Source organism: Plectropomus leopardus, chromosome 5, assembly GCF_008729295.1.
Source record: "Plectropomus leopardus isolate mb chromosome 5, YSFRI_Pleo_2.0, whole genome shotgun sequence".
Taxonomy (NCBI): domain Eukaryota; kingdom Metazoa; phylum Chordata; class Actinopteri; order Perciformes; family Serranidae; genus Plectropomus; species Plectropomus leopardus.
In genome coordinates, this window is record NC_056467.1 from 26,592,464 (window position 1) to 26,611,235 (window position 18,772).

At 39.9% G+C, this 18,772-nt stretch overlaps 1 protein-coding gene across 2 annotated transcripts in view; it reads left to right on the plus strand.

Annotated features, from left to right (window-relative positions):
• The window catches only part of tiam1b (TIAM Rac1 associated GEF 1b), an 82,090-nt gene that overhangs the window by 7,625 nt on the left and 55,693 nt on the right, over positions 1–18,772 (plus strand). Inside the window, exons 1-3 of one of the 2 annotated variants that reach the window (XM_042487088.1) lie at positions 4,175–4,272; positions 16,729–16,820; positions 16,941–17,862. In XM_042487088.1, coding sequence (XP_042343022.1) covers positions 16,951–17,862 — 912 coding nt within the window. In that variant the 5' untranslated portion in view covers positions 4,175–4,272; positions 16,729–16,820; positions 16,941–16,950. Of the gene's footprint in view, positions 1–4,174; positions 4,273–16,728; positions 16,821–16,940; positions 17,863–18,772 lie in introns of those variants that run through there. The other variant, XM_042487087.1, reaches the window with a different exon arrangement.

The following is an 18,772-nucleotide window of genomic DNA, read 5'->3' on the forward strand; positions in this document are numbered from 1 at the left end:
CAAATGATGGTCAGTGTGCTTTGTATACAGTAACAAGCTCAGTAAATAATTGACCTAGCCCAGCGGCTTGTCAGGTGTAGACTACTGCACTTCTAATGTGCTTCAAGCATTTTTTTAATAACTGGGATTGGAGAGCTACCTATGCTGTATAGGTTTAGTCCTGTCCAATCAATTCCAGCTCTTTTTCCGCATTGTAAATTATTTCCCTCTCTATACTGGTGTCTTTGATGTCGACGCTTGAGAGGCAACTCACTGCTGGAGACCACTGAGTCTTTCGCTAATGATCTCTACCCGGGCTGGGGTTACTGCTTTCATGTCTTGCGAAGCAGTTGCATTTTTATCTTAAGATATCAGTTGTACATGGTGTTCTTTTTCAGTACAATGGATCATCTGTTCCCTCAGAGGGGCACAGGGGGGACATGTGTTGTTGTGATTGAGGAGACCTTCAAGAAAATATACACTTGAACCCTTGTCGAGATGGATGTTCTTTTCAGTGTTGTTGTAGATTCACAAGACCGCTTTATGCTGAACAAACTGCTGCATACAGCAGAGCACTTGTTTAATAGTAAAATCAGCTTCAACATGATGTATGCACAGTTTGTATTTATTGACCAGTAGCTTGGTGTACAGTGCTGGGAATGTTTGAATGATCAGACAGATGGTGCTGAATCTACATCTTGATGCATAATTGCGGGCTTTACTCATCCCCTGTGTGTTAATTTAGTATTTAATCGTTGTGCATTATATTCTGGTTATAGAAAGTCAGGTTACTTGTGCCTAATAATTCTACTCTGATCTACAAAGCAACACACTGTAGGCCTGCCTTGATCTCTCTATATTGAAATTTGGCTTGTGGGTGCTGTTTGGATCACTTGTTTTGGTGACTGTATCTATCAGCATGCCCTTTAAATTAATACATAAAACAATGAACATTTTAACATAGCAGCTGCATTGCGTTGAATGATGTGCTGTCCTGTGGTCCATTCAGAATTGCTTTAATAAACCAGCGTGTAGTCATTTATTAACTGACCTTTATTTAGAGCTATTCTGGGGAGCTGCTCTGTGATTTATCCGCTTAGATGTGAGATATTAGGCTCCACTGCCTCGAGAAAGTCTTAACCCCTGTTGACTTTTTTCTCATTCTGTGATGTCTAAGGCCTCACTTCAGAACAAAGAAGGAAGAATTTATGTGACTGGTCTTGTTGTAATGACCCCAATTGGCAAGTTCCAAACTAAAAGTATAGTGCCCCAAAATAATCAGTTTGGTGCAACTAATCTCCTGTCCGAATGAGTCTGTTTCTGTTGAAGGCAGCACAGCTCATCACCTCTCTAACACCATCCCTTCTGTGAAGCATGGTAGGATCATCAGCTGTTTTACTGGTAGGAGCTGAGGCATGGGTGAAAATAAAGGGAAAAAACACAGGGAATTGCTGCAAAGTTATTATTCAGTGGCTTCCTTACTAACTTTAGGTAGCTTGAGCAAATGTTGAAATTTTCAGATCAGTAATTTTGCAAAATAAATCCCTGTAATGCAATTTGAACTTTTTCTGCTAAAACATGAGAAAGAAATGTGATTTTGATTTTTTTTTAAAGGTGCTACAAGTATAAATCCAAATAATAGTGTAGGGATGCGCAATAATTATCGGCCCAATAATGGGACTTATGACATCATAGCGATAGCATTTCAGCTTTTTGTCTGAAATGTCTTTTTTTTTTAAATGAAAATGCACAAATTCAGATATTAAAAATGAAACCGAAAAAGCTAGATTTAAATGGTTTTATGGTCTATAAAAGCTGAAGATCTGTTCTTTATCTTTGATGTATTCATTGTTTTTGTATTCAAAAGATAAAATATTCTGCACGTCACAACAGTCTATCTGTATTTGTCGATGTTTTATCTACAGACTAAGCAGCCGAAAGCTTTTAGTTGTATAAAAGCTTTTATATTTTTATTGAGTGATACAATTTATAGTTACTCTGATTTGACAGATTGTCAGAGCTTTTAACTTGAAAACAAAATGTCCACTTTAAGAATCAGAACTGTTGTTGTGTTAACTGTAGTTATGTCAGTTATATTTGGTTTGGTCTTAGCTATAATGGTAAATTCATCTGTACTCACCACATCTCAGCCTTTCATAACCTCAGGAAATGAAAAAAAAAAGAAATGATCAGTTATTGGTATCGTATCGGCCACAAGAAGCTGGAAATTATTGGTTATCGGTATCAGTTGAAATCCTCATTAATGTGCATCACTAAATAGTGTTACTTATAACAAAAGTTGAATCCAGTGAACTTGCATATTCTAGGTAATGGATTGCTATCATTCCTCCACCTTCAGCTGTGATATTTTTGCTCTCTATGGCTGAAGGTGATTGGCAGTGATTGCAGTTAGTTTTGACACCTGGACAGCATCAGCAGTCTGTAGTGTTGCTGTTGATCTGTAACTGTAATCTCACCTGCCAAATTGCTCTAGCGGTATTGAATGGCCTGTCAATGCATTGGATGTCCAATTCAATCAGCTCCTAAATTGAGTGCAGACTGCACCAGGGCTAATAGCCTTGTGTTGGTGATGAGAAAGCAGAGTATTCTGTTTAGCTGGGCTCCATGCAAGCAATCTACATTTCTAAAATGCCTGTGGTGAGACGAGAGCAGACGTGGATTCAGCATTAGCCCACATTTCACTGATAGATGCATTTACTGCACTGCTGCCAGTATTTTTTTTGGCTGAGGACCCAAGCAGATGAGATAATCGCATCTCATGGAACATGAGCTTATATTTTTTTAACTTACACCTGAGAACACATCAGAAGTCCCTTTAGGCTAACATTTGATTGTAAATTGCTATAGTCAAAACACACTATTGGTATATTTTTGTCGACTCTTTTAATGTCTGTCTGAATAATAATTTCTTGACATTCTGTCCTCAAGCGGTATCATGTGCTTCCAAGTCTTTTGTTTTCATTGGATCAGGTCCCAACAAATTGTTCATTAATTAGAATAAAGAAATTGGCACATGGTGTGTTTTGTGAGTGGAATTTGTAACAATGATGGCACAAGACCTCAAAAAAATCTGTTTTCCTGAAAGATTACATGTGTGAAATTGAGCTCAGGGAGTTGATATACACAGGTTATTATGTCTGGTTGCCTCTGAAGACCAGACATTCCTGTCTTCACAATAAAACCCCAGTGATTTAGTTTGATATTAGGGTCACAACCTTGGCAGAGCATGAAATACATTTAGAGTTGGTCAGTCTGACCACACTGCTGAGTGCTTTTTATTTTGGTCATAGTCATCGCAAAGTCTAGACAAGGCAATTCAGCCCTCCAATCTGTGGACTCCTTTCAGGCAGACTAAGCCCAGTGCTCTCTCTGTCTCTGCTCTGTGTTGTTGTCAGGGTGTCTACATCCTCGACTAGCTTGAAGCTTGTTTTACTTTCAGCATGCATGCAAAGCGGCTTCTGGAGCACATGATGCAGGCTGCAGCTGGACAGACGTCGCTGTGCCCTCAATCTCCCCATCCTCCCTTTCCTCTCTCTCCCCTGTTCCATCATCTTAAAATGAATCCGGCACTGACGCTGTCACTGCTGACGTGATAGCCACACGACATCACTGGTGCTATGACAACAGCAAGTCCAGCCTTTTCTCTCATTCACAGGTCCATTTTGGGGCGTCACTGAATGTTCCAAATTATGCACTGCAACACATTAAGACCTTTCAGCCCTTGTTGCCTCTGAGGTGAAGAAAACATGAGCTTCATTATTCACAAACAAAAGAGATGAAAGCAAGATTATTTTTTTACAGTTAAGCTTCTTCTGATCCAGAATGAGAAGTGCAGACCTGAATCTGACAGTTGTGGGCAATAAAAAGGCTGCTACTTTTAGTGTAAACATAAAGCTGCTCATAGTAGAGTGGAGGGGCAATTACAGAGGAGACGAGGGAGGGAACACGCATTCCTGTTGGCAGTAGGTTTGTAGTTTAGGGGGATGGAATTATAGAATGAAGGAGGGAGCAAAGAGGGGAGGGAGGGAGCAAAGAGTGTGAAAGAGTCAGCAGGAGGGTGTGTGTGTGGGGGGGATTACAAACAGTCACTCCCCCTCTCTCCTTCAGTTCTTCAACTCATCCTTGCATGTAGTCAGTCTGCTGTGGACTTGCAGGAGGAGTGTCAATAATCCTCTCATGTGGGGCTTTAAATTTTTCCCTCAGTGATGTGTGGGATTTCCCTTGGCTTCTGTGGAGAAGCAGAAGTGACACATGTTGGTTGTACTTAGCAAGGTAAGTCATTGTATTTGCTGCTGTGTATTTATGTAGCCTTGTGTGTTTGGCTGTGTTAGTAGAGGAGACAAATGGCAGTCCAGCTTGAAACCTCCCACTTTTCAAAAGAGGTGCTAAATCACAGCAGCAGTAACCCCCTGAGTCAACATGTGGCCTGCAAGCAAAGGTTGCAGAGTGTATTTACATTTGTCAGATGCAGTCAAAGCGCTTGTGAATCTCATTGTGACTTAAGGGTTTGTATTTATTTTTTATTAGTTTCCATCACTGTTTGAATTTCCATGCTCTTGGCCTATAATTTCATGTTTTGTGTGTGTGTGTGTGTGATGCAACCATATCCTGGGGTCTTCACAGCCTGTGTTTAGGGTGGGGTTTCCACTTCATGTTTGTACCTGTAGCCCTCCTGTGTAGGGAACAACTTTACCTACAACAGCAGGCTGTGAGCCATTGTATTGCTCTCCATTCACTGCCAGACACAAACAATACTGCTTGTGTCTGTGTCGTTGTAATGACAAAGAACTGGTGGTGGTGGTGGTGGCGGTTTTGTGATGCTGAGAAAGAGAGATGATGAATTGCAAATGAAAGAGATGGTCAAAGTCAAGGAGAATTCCCAGAGCGCATCCTGGAGGGGGGCTGGAGGACTTCATGATGTGTGAGTTCATTTAAAATCTTGGCTTTGTGTTTGAAAGCCCCGTTGTGACTCCTGTGGTGGGGAGAGGGGCGAGAAATGGTCATCTGGTGTCATAGTTATGGAAATGTATTGACCAATCGAGGCTTAGCAGGACAGGAGGTCAGGCGCTGGCTTTCAGGCTTGTAAATCTTGACAATGCTCCCATTATGAGTGGAGGAAAGCAAGCTTTAAAAAAAACTCAAACTCTGAGTTTTTTTAAAAAAAGCATTATATGATAATCACATGACTCGGAGGATTTTCCCAAATCTAAATTCAACCCTACAAAAATACTCTTCTGAGAGGAAAATAATTGTCATCACAGATTGGTTTGCATGGTCTTGTGTCATAAGCTTCATTTCATTGAAAGGCACAGTGTGCAGAGGTCCTCAGAGATCAGGTGGTTTTTCAGATACTGAGCTTATTATAAGTTAGACTATATATGAAGCAGATTTCAGCATGACAGCCAATGCGGCTCCACATAGAGGTTTTTCTATTTGCTCAGTTTGATACCACACGCCTCAAAGCATTGCCCTTAACTGCATTTTGTTCTGGCTTTTACTCAAATTTTCACCTGTAGCATGTGCAGCCTACTCCTGCATTTCTTTTAGCACAGGAAAGACCTAGAGAAAAACTCTTAAGACTGTAAAGACTCTAATGAATGAGAGGAATTGTTCTCTACCACTCAGGATATTGGAGCTATAAACTAGATAATTCTTTGCTTAGGGTGAAAGCCAGTATTACTATATTAAGACAATACCCTTTATTTAGTTTAGAAAATACATGTACGTACCTTCTTTTTAGATCTTTCATTGTAGCTTTTTTTTTTTTTTTTTTTTTTGCTTTAGACTCATGCAAATTTGTTTCCATTCAAAAGCAAATTCCCAGTCCAAACATGTAGAACCACATGGGCCATCAAATGTTTTGTTTGCTAACAGTCAAATAAGATTTTTTTATCACCACTACTGCATGTTTTATGTCTGCTATTTAATTTGCTACCATATATGGTGCTGAGTGTAAAAATGAGTCATGAATTTGTAACATAAAGGTATGCAACTTGGCAAGAAATTCTTTTCAACATTTTCAAAGAAGGGAGCTGTGCCGTGGAATGGAGATGTGTGATTAGTAGTTTGGCTGCCCACTTCTCTATTACTTTTTAGATGATTTTAGATGATGAGTTGAATGTTGATTGGCCTGTTCATGTTTCTTTTATCCCCAGATTAAAGATTGGACTGATTGTGCCCACTTTCCAAGCTGATGGGACAACTTGAGTGTTTTATTGATACATTTTCCACGTGTATTGGACATATCACAGAGTTTTTGTGCTCTTTCAAAAAGTTGGTGTCATCCTTAGCTTTGGACTTATTGAGAGCACTAATAATGTTGGCAACTTATATTTCAGATATGTCATTTATTTAAAAAACAGGGTGTGCTTGGTTGATTATAATCCCAGTTAGGTGGATTAAACAACTGAGATATTTCTTGTACAGACTTAAAATAAATATTTAATTGAGTAGCAAGGATACGATATTTCACCAGATCACTGTTAATATTAACCTTAGTTTATTAATAAAATGATATATTTTTCCTCTTTTATTGGACACTTCAAAAGGAGAGAGTGCCAAGGTGAGAGATAGAGAAAGATAGTGGTGTTTGTGGGATGCCCCTCGAACATTCAAATTTGCCTGATCTTTTGCATCCACTGAGCTCTGTGGAGGTACAGGATATCAGTATGGCCCATGCTTCAGTGATACTTCAGCATGGATGATTATTACAGACCAAAGTTTTTGCTAATTGTAAAGGAATTGCATGTTTGCGGCTAAAATTCAGTGTTGCCTCTAACGCTACAATATGCTGTTGTTTGAATTAATTAAATGCACCACATTAGCAGGGAGTGCCTCTTCTACATACTAGTGTCCTCCTGTTAAGATACCTCTGCATGAGATGTAGTATTTATTACCAGGTTTAAAGTCTAGTCAATGAATGAAGATACTGGACTACAGCTGAGATGTGACCTTTTTTAGTGACGTCATACCACAGGAGAATTAAAGAGGCCTGTACTGGAAAATGTGATCAGGACTGCTCGGAGGAAGCGGGCACATTTTCTACTCAGCTTTGTATAGTCATGTGTGTCAGGATCCACCGTTGCTGTGCCTCAGTGCACAATGCAGCACAGTAAGGAGTTTGGAGCTCCAGGGGTGTTATGGTTGAGGTGGTGCTCAGGGATGACTTCTCCAGGGCCTCTGTCCACAGATATGATTTAGATCAAGTCCTCAGTGCATGTTAACACTGCGCATGTAACTGATGCAGCAACAAACTGTAGTTTTTTGACAGTGTTATTTGGAAACTTCCTCCTATGTTCTTCCTTCCTCTGTATCTATTTGCAACATAACGTAAAAATGTTTATTCCCTGCTCATTAATATTGAAATCAAATTGAGGGAATGGACTTTGACATTGACCCAGATGTGATTTTTGAGTGGAGATGGATTGTGTGTCTGCACTTGTGATACTAGATAAAAGGCTTGATATTCCCACTCACTGACCTGAAAACAAATGATTGCCTCTGTGGAAGAAGATCCTGAATGAACCAGATTTAGAAAACACATTTACAATGCAGGATTGCTGCTCCTCTGTATTCTTGGCATTGTGTTTATTCTGCTGCCAGCAAAGGGACATTCAGGCAAAGACAAGTCAGCTGCCATACTGAGATTGGTAGGTGAATGGCTCACCCAGCAGTGGACTGGCTTCTGGTTTCAAGACATCAACATCCATTCACTGCTGTTTTTGTGGTATTGCCAGATTACTGAACATGACCAGAACATTTGATTTAGATTTGAATTTTATATAACGCAAAGATTGCAAGGTCAGCTGGGCTCACTGCAAGTGTGCTGACCAAGGCTGAATTTTACACAGCCTTCGATATATAAAATGTACTTGAGCACGGAAGAAATTGCAAGCATGTTCTTAACTCTTACTGACTTTGAATTTCTCTGTAACCCCATTATTTAGGTTTTGGTGCAATTTATCTGGTGGCATGTCCTTATAATCGCATATATAGATTACTTTTACCTACATTTATCTATTTATCTACATCCACAAGCTGAATATTGACCCTACCTTGCTATTGAGCTAAAGACCAGTGTGACATCACCAGTTGTAGGAAAGATAAATTATATAAAGATGGAAAGATATTTCATTCTTGGCTGTCCACTAGGGGCCGACAGATTCTCGGGGGATCGATATTTGGCAATTTGCGGATTATCTATCTTGATATTTTACATTAATGATTGCCGATAAAAACTAGTCAATTAAAAAGTGTAAAGAAAGTGTCAGCATGGGAGGAACTTTTACTTTGTAAAACCTCAGGGAGCTATTTTTTAAATTCCTTTTAAAAAAAATTGCATTTGACTTAGTAAAAAAAAGTTGTTGGGAACTTGATTTATATGATGTTAAATGTTTCAGTTTTGATTAAACATTTGCTAAAGGCATTTAAACAAAGTTTTGTGTCGGAATATATTGTGTTACAAATTCTAAATATTGACTGAAAGAATTTCATTTTTATTGTAAATACATATCGGTTCCAAATATCATTTACCGGTCTTATTATCTACAAATAATCTGTATTGGTATCTGCCCAGAAAAAACAAAATCGGTCGACTCCTAGTTTCCACCAATATCTAATTTCAGCTTGCAGCTGTTTTTCCATATACATCATCCTGTGTCAATGCTCAGTAGATAATATTCCCTAGTACATGCAGCAATTAACCATTGTGACAGAAACCCAGTGTTTTGGTAACCAGTGTGTCCCAGCATTGATACCGTTGATCACAAATCTACAATCATAAAACTGTCAAGCACATTTGCTCGTCTTGTGAGGGGGAAAATTGTTGGGTGTGTTTGGAGTAAAACTGTGGAGGAGCGAATTGTAAAAGTCTGGAATGTGAAGCATGTAAAGACAAACTAATGTTGATGCTCCATGTAGCCAGGGGAGACCTTTTCACTGACAGTGACAGTAACAGGCTATGAGAAGGTCAGTGACTGAAAGTCTCTGGTGATGGTGGTTGTGATATTTTATCACAGCAGCTGAAGCCTTTTTCATTACATGAAGCATTTTTTTATGCACTTCCCAGATGAATACTTCCATCACAAACTGTTAAGTGTTGATCTTGAATTCTTGTGTGATCCTGCTGTCACTGTCTCATAGTGAACATTTCTCTGGCATCTGATGTGAGTTTCACATTATTGTTAGTTGAGTTTAAATGATGTTCAAAGGATTTACTTTGGCACTTTTGCCTGCATCCAAATCTAAAAGCACCTGCCTCCAGTATTAAAGAAAAAGGGTAAACAGACTATTGATGCTCCGACAGTGTCTTATGAAATGAACATGGGGGCTATGATTTAGTGAAAGGGATTTTAAAGAAGATGACGGATTAAATGGGAGGATAATTTATTTAGGATGTTTTCTTAAGTTATTAGTTATTATTAAGTTATTTGGTTTTATTCTAGCAAGCAAGTCAAAGCATTAAAAGAAATAAGAAGCCTAACACTTATCTATCTGACACACTAATGATGATTACCTGCAAATTTCAAACTGTGCTGTCAGTTGCCTTTTAATCTGAGCATTAATAATACTATGACTTTTTTTGGGCATACTATACCATAACATTATTTCCTTTTTACACCTTTTATACCATGATGTTTTAATAACTTTTTTATGCATACTATACTATGATGTTTTCACTTCAACTTTTTTTTAGGCTTATTACAGTCTGACATTTGTAGGGCTTTTAAGGTATATTATACTATGATTTTTTTTAAAAAACTTTTTTAGTTATACAATACTATGATTGTTTAAATGGTTTTTTTAGGCACACTATACTGTAACATTTTTAGAATTGTTTTTAGGTCTTTTTTTAGGCATTCTATACTATGATATTTTTTAGGTCTTTTATTAGGTATGCTATACTATGATGTTTTTATGACTTTTACTAGCATATTCTACTATGATGTATTTTTTTTTCCAGATATGCTGTGCTATGATGTTTTGAAGCATACTGTACTCTGATGTTTTTATGACTTTTAAGGCATACTACACTATAAAACATTTTCCAGTTCTCTCTAAGGCCTGCTATAGTATTGCGTTTTTAGGTGTTTTTAAGGCATACAATACTGTGATGTTTTTTTGTGTTCTTTAGGCATACAATACTAAAACTTTTTTTAGGTTTACTATACTATGGCATTTTTAGGCATACTATAGTATGCTTTTTATGACTTTTTTAGGCATACTATACTATGTTGATTTTATGTGTTTTTAGGCATACTCTACTATGATGTTGGTAGGCATACTGACCAAATGAGTTGTTCATATCAGCATAACAGATATCGCATCTCTAGATAATTGGCATAGCAGTCTCCTCTCAGAGTAGAATTCTCTGCAGAGAGACTGCAGAGAATTTGCAAAAACAAAAACCTCCATCCACCCCCTTTATCTTAACAGTGGTCTGTGGCTCACGTACACCTCCAATCAACATCTGTTAAGGGACTTCAAAGGTTGCCAATGAGGAGCTAAAGAGCCGTAAGCAGGATGTGGTCTGATAGCACCTCGGTTGTGACCCTCTGGACAAGCAAACAGATCACACTGATGATGGAGATGAAAGTACTTGTGTTTCTAGAGCCAGTGTGAAAAAAGACAAAGAAAAAAAAACAATTTTCATCAGTGTTGCATCTTTTTATAAGTAAGATTGATTATCACTGAGGTCTTTTTAAAATTTCTATCTTTGTAAGTGAAATTGCATATCACTGGGGTCTCTTTTAAATTCATATAAATTATCCTTGTGCTAATTTTACATGTCTCCTGGTACAGCAAGTGCATAATAAGTAGGAACTACAGTTAAAATGGTTAGATTTAGTCTAGTCTAGTCTATTCTTTAAAAAGTACACTTTAGGAAATAAAATTTTTACCAGTGGCATAGAAGCATGTAAAGCATTCCTAAACCAATAGAGTGGACAAAAGAATTGTTGACCCAACAAACCCCGCAGCATCTGCTGTAGACATACCCCATAAAGCGTAAACAGCAGCAGAAGAAGTGACCTCTGCACACAATGCTGCCCGAGAGAAAACCCTGGCAGGGACAGAGGTGTCACCAGGCTTAACAACACCAGCTGCTGCTCAACAACAGGTTCCAAAACCAGTGCCTGCAGAGTTATTGCAAAGAATATAACTAACTTATAATATACACACTTTATGCACCAGGGCATATCTTTTGCAATCCTTAACCACTTTGAAACCAATAACAAAGTCCCACAACACACAACCACCTGAGCCTCTCATGTCGGGGTCACACAGGTCACACACAGCACCATCATTTGCTGCCATCCTCTGAAACATGAAATCAGTTCTGCAGGAAATTAAAATGACTGAGGTGGTTTGGCTCACTGTCTGTTTTTGTTTTTGATGGCCCCATGATTTTGTATGTGTAATGTTACTTCACCCGCTTCTATGTCAAAGTAAGATTTGTTACTGCCAGAGTAGCTGTTAAAAATATACTAAATATATATATTAAAATATTAGCAGTGGCAGTAAAATTATTTTGACCAATATTACTGTACCTATTCTGCTTTTCTAGATGTATTCTCGACAGATATTTTTCAAAGATGGCTGTATAAATCTTGGCTGGATGAGCCCAATGCTGGCTAGCCCCTTGGTTCGTGATGCATTCTGTGCCACATCTTGGCACAAAGCTATTCCAATACAAGTTGAACTGCTTTCATTATCATTTTCCAGCTGTTTGCTATTCAGGGTTTCTAGGGCTACAGATTCCAGTCAGAAAAATACTCCTTGGCTACTTGACAGCAGTGTATCGTTTTCCGTTGTGCTATCAAAGGAAGACTGAGGGAAGTACTTATTTTGTTTATCAACATCCCAAATAAATGCTGCTCTGATACGGATGTTTCTCATCGACGTGAATCATTTGAAAGAGGATGCAAGCTTTGTTGAGGCTAAATTTCCCCTCTGGCCTAAAAGAATCCTAAATGCAGTTGAGCACACTCGGGAGCAGAAAATGAGTCATGAGAACAAGAGATTTCTGTTTGGTACTTCCATTCGTGCAGAAGCATATGACTCTATCAGCGGGGAAATGTGAGCTGTCTTGAGTTCAGTCTTTCAGTGGTAACCTCCTCCCCTCCCCCTTTGTATAACTACCTGTGTTATTATCTCTAGAGACTGGAGTGTTCAGATTACAGGGTTTTGTGTTGGAGCTTGTAACTAGTCGGCCCGGTACATTCTTGCCTTTCACCAGTGTTGTTAGGTTCAATGACAGGCGTGTGTTTGCAACATAGTCAGAATCAGATTGTGTCCAAATTAATCTCAATTTCCATTTCTATCTTCTGCTACATTAGGAGTCTGATTTTAAGGCAGCTGAGTCATTTATTTTACTTTCAGATTTGTCTTTACAGTGTTGTATTTTGTTGTGGAGCTTATGAGAATAGGAATGTGTGACCAGGTGTTTCTCACTGTCAGTGGACTCTACTTTCTTTTGAAAGTCAGTTTTTGGCTTTAGGGCAAGAATTGTCATCATTTCCTCAAATAATACAAGCAACTTGGCATTTTTGTCCCTGGGGATCTAAAGGAGAAGAACAGCAGGTGGGGGTTAGGACAGTTTTCCCTTATTCCTGTTCCCACAGGCCCAAGTATTTGTCAAATATAAGCTGGGCTTTTAAGTGTTCTTTAATAACAAAAGGTCTTTAAATCTACCTGTCACATATTTCGGGGATGACAAAATCCCAAAGCACATGGGATGGAAATATGAACATGTTTCTCCCAAAACAGTTTCAGATATCATCGACATTGTAGAGAAAATGAGTGGCTCTGGCATAAATTAGAGTGCATTTATGTCCCAGTACCATCATGCAGATATTAAAGATCCATCCTGGATATAATTTCAAGTCTGTCTTACCATAAATCCAGAGTCTGGCCACTGGGGACAGAACCTAAAACATCTTTATGTTCAAATAACAACTTCCCGCTCCAGTTGCTAACATTGTGCAAATATTTGCCTTGTACTAACAGTAACTAATAATTTCATAAGCAATCATCTTACAACTGATGGGGAGGGTGCAGCATTCTGACTTTGTATTTCACTTTAAGTGGGTTCCGAAAACCTGGTTATGGAAAACCTGTAAAATCATAGAATTTTAATGTCACATTTTCCAGACCTGGAAAAGTCATGGAATTAGTAAAAATTGTTGAAATGTTTTGAAAAGTCATGAAAGTTTGATGTGTATAATAAAATTATGACATTATCTAAGGATGATTTATCTTATCTCTTTATCTTTAACATGTGTGTTGTTTTGTTTACCATCACATACATTTCTTCATTTCTTCATTTTCTTGCATGTGTCCGTCAGCTGAAATTATGTTTAAAGAGTATGAATGAGGCATACTCATTCATACTGCCATGTCTGGAAAAAATATATTTTTTTCCCCAGACATAGCAGTTACGCTCTAACATATACTGGATAGTGACAAACAACTGAAAGTGCTACACAGTAAGACTCTTGACATGAAAACTGTATTTTATGGATTTTAAAAAAATTGATGTTTGTACCTCAGCTGTTCATTCACAAACAGCCTTGGTCTGGTGTTAGCCTTAGTTGAATTTCTTTGCTTTTTCCTGAAGCCGTTGTGTTGCTAATCTTGAGTCACAATAAATCTGTTTTTCTGTTTGATCTGTGGGTGGATGGAATCTCCTGTGGTTATGTATTTCATTAAGGGATATCAATGACATTGTTGTTGAATCCTCTGTCCTGTTCTCCTGTGTAGCCTGCTGAAAATGATCCCATTTAGTCAGGGCCCTCACTCTATCACACTCCCAAATTACTGGCAGCATTTTCCAATTTAATTGTTCATTTCCATTTATTTATTTAGTCGCGTATGAAGGACAAAAGTGACAATACAAGACGGGGACACTTATGTGTGTTAGCAGGTATCTCTACAAGAGCCCACTGGCTGTTCCTGGGGATATGATACTCTACAACATCTTATCCAACCCCACCATTTCTTCCTCATGTATTAATAAAGAGCTGATGATGGATTCTGTGCACCAACACCATTGCAGCTTTAGAGAATAGTGAGGTTGAGGCCATTTAACCTTGTGTTTTGGTATATTGTATGGCATATATACATTCTTATTAATTTGTATTTATAAGAGCCTATCCAGGTCAGCGGCTTAAATACCTGGTTTCATGTAACTTAAAACCTCTGGTAGAAATCATCACTATGCTCAAAGGGAATCGGTGTTCTCCATGAAAGAGGAAAAAGTAGCTTTGCTAATTCATCACGGATCCTGCTGCAAAACCAATTCTACTGCAAAGAGAGCTGTTCTTTCTTTATTGCAAGATAATAATGAGCTTGTGGCAGATTGAACAAGACGCTGTGTGTGCTGTTAAGATTTAAATCTGTTGTTCCAGTGAACATGCTGATTTGATAATGGCTGAGTGGACAAGTTTGACTTTGTTCTCATGGGAGTTTAATATTTGATTTTATGCACAGTTTTACTTCCCTCTCTTCTACTAAATGTCGAGTTCTGTTTGACTTCTGCTGCTGTTTTTTTTTTAACTAAATGGGACTACCCCTGTGAGAGAGAGGTTAAGGACAGACTATGTGTAGTCAATGGTAATAGGTCTTGTTGCACTCAAACGGTGTTGCAGAATGAAGTAGCTATTTTCATCTGTTAAATATTTGTGATCATTTGGTGTATTCGCTGATCAGCTGGTTCACATATTCCAGGCCTGAACAAATGAGGTTGTGCTGTTAAATCCAAGGTCAGAGCACAGTGGGCTGCCTCAACGGTACCGGCTGAGGAAACCACGTCTCTGCTGTTTAAGCCCCTCATCTCTGCTTGAAACACTCCAATTAATTTCTGGCCAATTTCACCTCATATTAACATTGAAACTACTGAGAACATTAGTAAATCCAGCAAAGCAACATATTAAAGCTCCCCTATAAATGGCAGACACTTCATCCATGACTGTTGGACCTGTCAGAACATTCTCATGAGTCTTTATTTTATTGTATTTACAGTTTTATGACACCCTGTATCCCTCACAAAGTGGCAATCAGGGCTAAAACGCACTGGACGTTTTGTTTCTCTCCAGGGATGACATCTGCAGAGCCATTAAACTTTCACCTAACGCGTATGAAAAAATAGAGGGTACTGTGCAGGGAACTAGCACAAACAAGACAAGGAGTAGCCCTTGGTATAATGTTTGTGCTAGCATTTTGTAAGCATGTTCGTGTTCCTCAGTGAATCTCATTTCCTATATATAATGAATGCAGTGGCATTTCATTTTTCTGCCCCTCCTCCTTTGTTTTCTGTTCTTTTCCTCCTTCAAATAGGATCGAGTGAAACAGGCACTAAACTGGAGGGTTTTATGAAAAATAAATGGACTTCCATCAACATCAAACATTGTGCATTGCGGTACCAGTGAGGGGTGATGAGTGAGCAGAATGAAGAGGGGAAAGGGAGCAACATAAGGTAGAAAAACGGGGTCAGCTCCAGTTTACGTAACGCCCCTCTTCACAGTAAGCCTGAGTGCATGCAGTAGCAGAGGGTTGGGCTTCCACTCATCTGCGGTGGCTACACATGCAAAAAACACTGCACCCCCAAAGGGTCTGTCCTAAAAGGAGGGAAGCACACATCAGGAGGAACAGCAGCCACAATGTTGTTAGTTAATCTCCTGTCCCATCTGTTGATGGTCCCAGGCATAGAGCAGGACCTTTTTGGAAAGCTGTCCAGCCTAAAGGCAGGTAGATGAAGTCCAAATGTGCATTATGGTGAAAAAGTACCCCCCCCCGTTCCCAACCATGTTTAATGCAGTGGTTCTTAAAAACACACAACAACAACGCTACATGGACGACTCACTTCAGCTCTGAATAACTCATGTTCACTCAGGCTGTCACACTGCTCATATTGTCATTACGTCCCCTCCACTTCACACAACCCCTGTGCACATTGAAAGGGGCTGAGTGGATCACTTCCTCTGTCAAAATGAGGGAGTGGTTTTTCTAGCTGGCTTGGCCAAAACTGGCTCTTTTTTTTCTTTTAAGTGAGTGATGGAAAAAAGAAACACAATAAGCCAGGATTGCATTACATCTGATCCTCTATTCGGCTTTCCTTATCTCAACTCCTTTTATTTTCTGACCAGCATCAGAGTTGTTAAGTCCGTGCTGGAGGGTTGGCCACATCCATGTCACTTTGCAGTTTCAAGATTTGGTGGGGTACAAAAGTACGAGAAAAAGTTAGTAAATGCTTGGATCAGGCTCATTTTTTATCAGCAAAACAAAATAATTGAAAATGAAGACATAAGTTGTGTTCCATTATGCACTCTTGGGCTTGCAACAGTGAAGGGATTTTTCTGCAGTCTTTAGCTGAGTTCTAGTTGATGAATGCTCAAACATGCTTCAATATAACTGATCATGTCTGTACCTTGCTTTAACAGTATATTGTTGTTCAAGGGGAGTGTATACACTTTTGTCCCGTAGATTATGATCCATGTAAGTATGCAGGCCCTTTGGGCAAAAAACAAACAACTCTAGCTCTGTGTACAACTTTTTTGACTATTACATAACACCCCAAGAAAGGCCACTATGATGAAAGTAGCTTTTTTATGTTTCTATCTTTAGCTGCAGATTTCTTTAAACACAAGCCAGTATTTAACCATGAAAGCATACATAATTTGAAGCACACAAGGCACAAATTGAATGATTTCTCATCTGGATATCTGTTTTCAGAGCTTTGTGGATTGTACCAACAGCTGAAGGTCCAAACTGTCTGATGATCCAGTGACAAATGCAATGCAAGAAAAATCACCACAATCTCGCAGGTAAGCTTACATTCAGACACACTTCTGTCATTTAATGTTTGACACATTTAAGAGACAATTATGATCCTGTGTTCGTTTCATGTTCTTTTGAAAGTAAGCCTCATTTTTACTTCTGTTCAGTGTCTGAATCATGGGAAATGTCGAGAGCCAGAATGGGGACCATGCCCTCTATGGTCACGAACATGGCTATTTGTCACGTAAGCACATGTCTCGGTCCCTTCGCATCTCCAACAAGCAGTCCAGACGCTCTCGACATGCTTCATCAGGGAAAATAGAGCACAGGAACTCTGAGACGAGTACACGCTCAAGTAGCACCCCCAGTATCCCACAATCCCTGGCTGACAATGGCCTGGAGCCCTTCAATGAGACAAATATCCTCCCAGACTTTGGAAGCCCCATTTGGGTGGACCGTGTGGCCATGAACCTGCGGCCGGTGTCCTTTCACAATGACCTGGCAAACCCCTCTGTGCACATGAATACGATGCGCATAACCCTACCTGGCCCCACTGCAGAGGAGGCGCAGGATGAAGATGTGTACACAGGTGAGGTAACATACCTACAGAAAACTCGGGATGGCGCCAAGGAGACTGTTAGCTTCAAGAAGAAGAGGTCTAAGTCTGCAGACATGTGGCGAGATGACAGCCTGGAGTACTCCCTGTCTGACCTCAGCCAAGAGCACCTGACGAGCACAGAGGAGATCGTAGACACAGCCAATGAGAGGGACTTTGCTGACTGCAAAGGACACCTGCAGTCCAGCCCCTCAGACTCCACTGACAGGGCGAATTCCCTGGACGAGCTTTATGGCCAGAAGAACCCTGCCCGCAAGCAACCCCACGGCCGCTATTCCAAGTGGCATGATGCGACCAGGGCTATCAGGGAGGGCGAGGATGATAAGATGCTCTCCCCATCAGAAGAGGATGTGAACACCTATGGTGCATACACCCTCCCTTGCCGGCGTTCCCACTGCCTATCCGAAGGCCTGAGCAGCCACCAAGCTGCCATGTGTGCCAGTATGCAGGGCAGGAGGGCGCAGACGATTCAGGTAAGATGCAGAGCAATTTAACATTGTGCTGATCTTTTAAACCACCTATTTGGCTTAAATAATCTCATTTAAAAAGTGGTACGATTCAAAGAAATCAGAACAAAAGCATTTCCTCTTTGCCTAAAATGTAAATAGTATATTCATGTCCGTTTGACACTCTTAGTGAAATGTCATGGACCTGAACTGTTGAAGCTGTGTCATGGCTCCTTTCATGTTCCTTGGACAGAGTATGAAAAGCTGTGCAGAATCTTAATGTAGTCTGGTGGCATCACCAATAAGAGAGCTCCCCTCATTCATTTTCCCTCCATTGTGTCTGAGCGTTTCCTCTCCTGCATTCACCTCACAGATAATAAGCTGCTGAAACAGATTAAGTGTAAAAAGAAAGCTAATATCAGAGGAGCAATGTGTCGTTTCCTGATCAAACTCTTGTTTTTCTTGGGAGAGAAGACTGTTGACGAGAGGGTGTGTGTGTGTGTGTGTGTGTGTGCGCAGAGCTTAAAGTCACTCCCTGTTTGAAATGCCTCGGTCTTTTGTCATGTTAATGAGGGGAGGCCTGTGGAAGAGTGTAACAGTAAAACGTGTATGGTGGCCCTGTCACTGCGGGGCACCATCAGCCCTAGAGAATGGAGCTGTGGAGCACATGATTGTGTCATGTGACCAGATGGAGATACCGAGCTCGGTGTAACCCCCTTCATCTCCCAGGAGCCTTTGGCCATGTGGGTAGGAGAGGGCAGACCCTGTGGTGCCACAGGGAGGGCAGGCTGTACTCACACAGCAGACGCTTTGCTGTGAGTAATTAACTTTAAGCAGAACCTCAGGATTAAGCAGCCCACAGACTTTCGTTAGGCCTCAGTACACAATTTTTGCAAAATGTGTAGAAGAGAGGCTCTATCCTGTATGTACATAGACA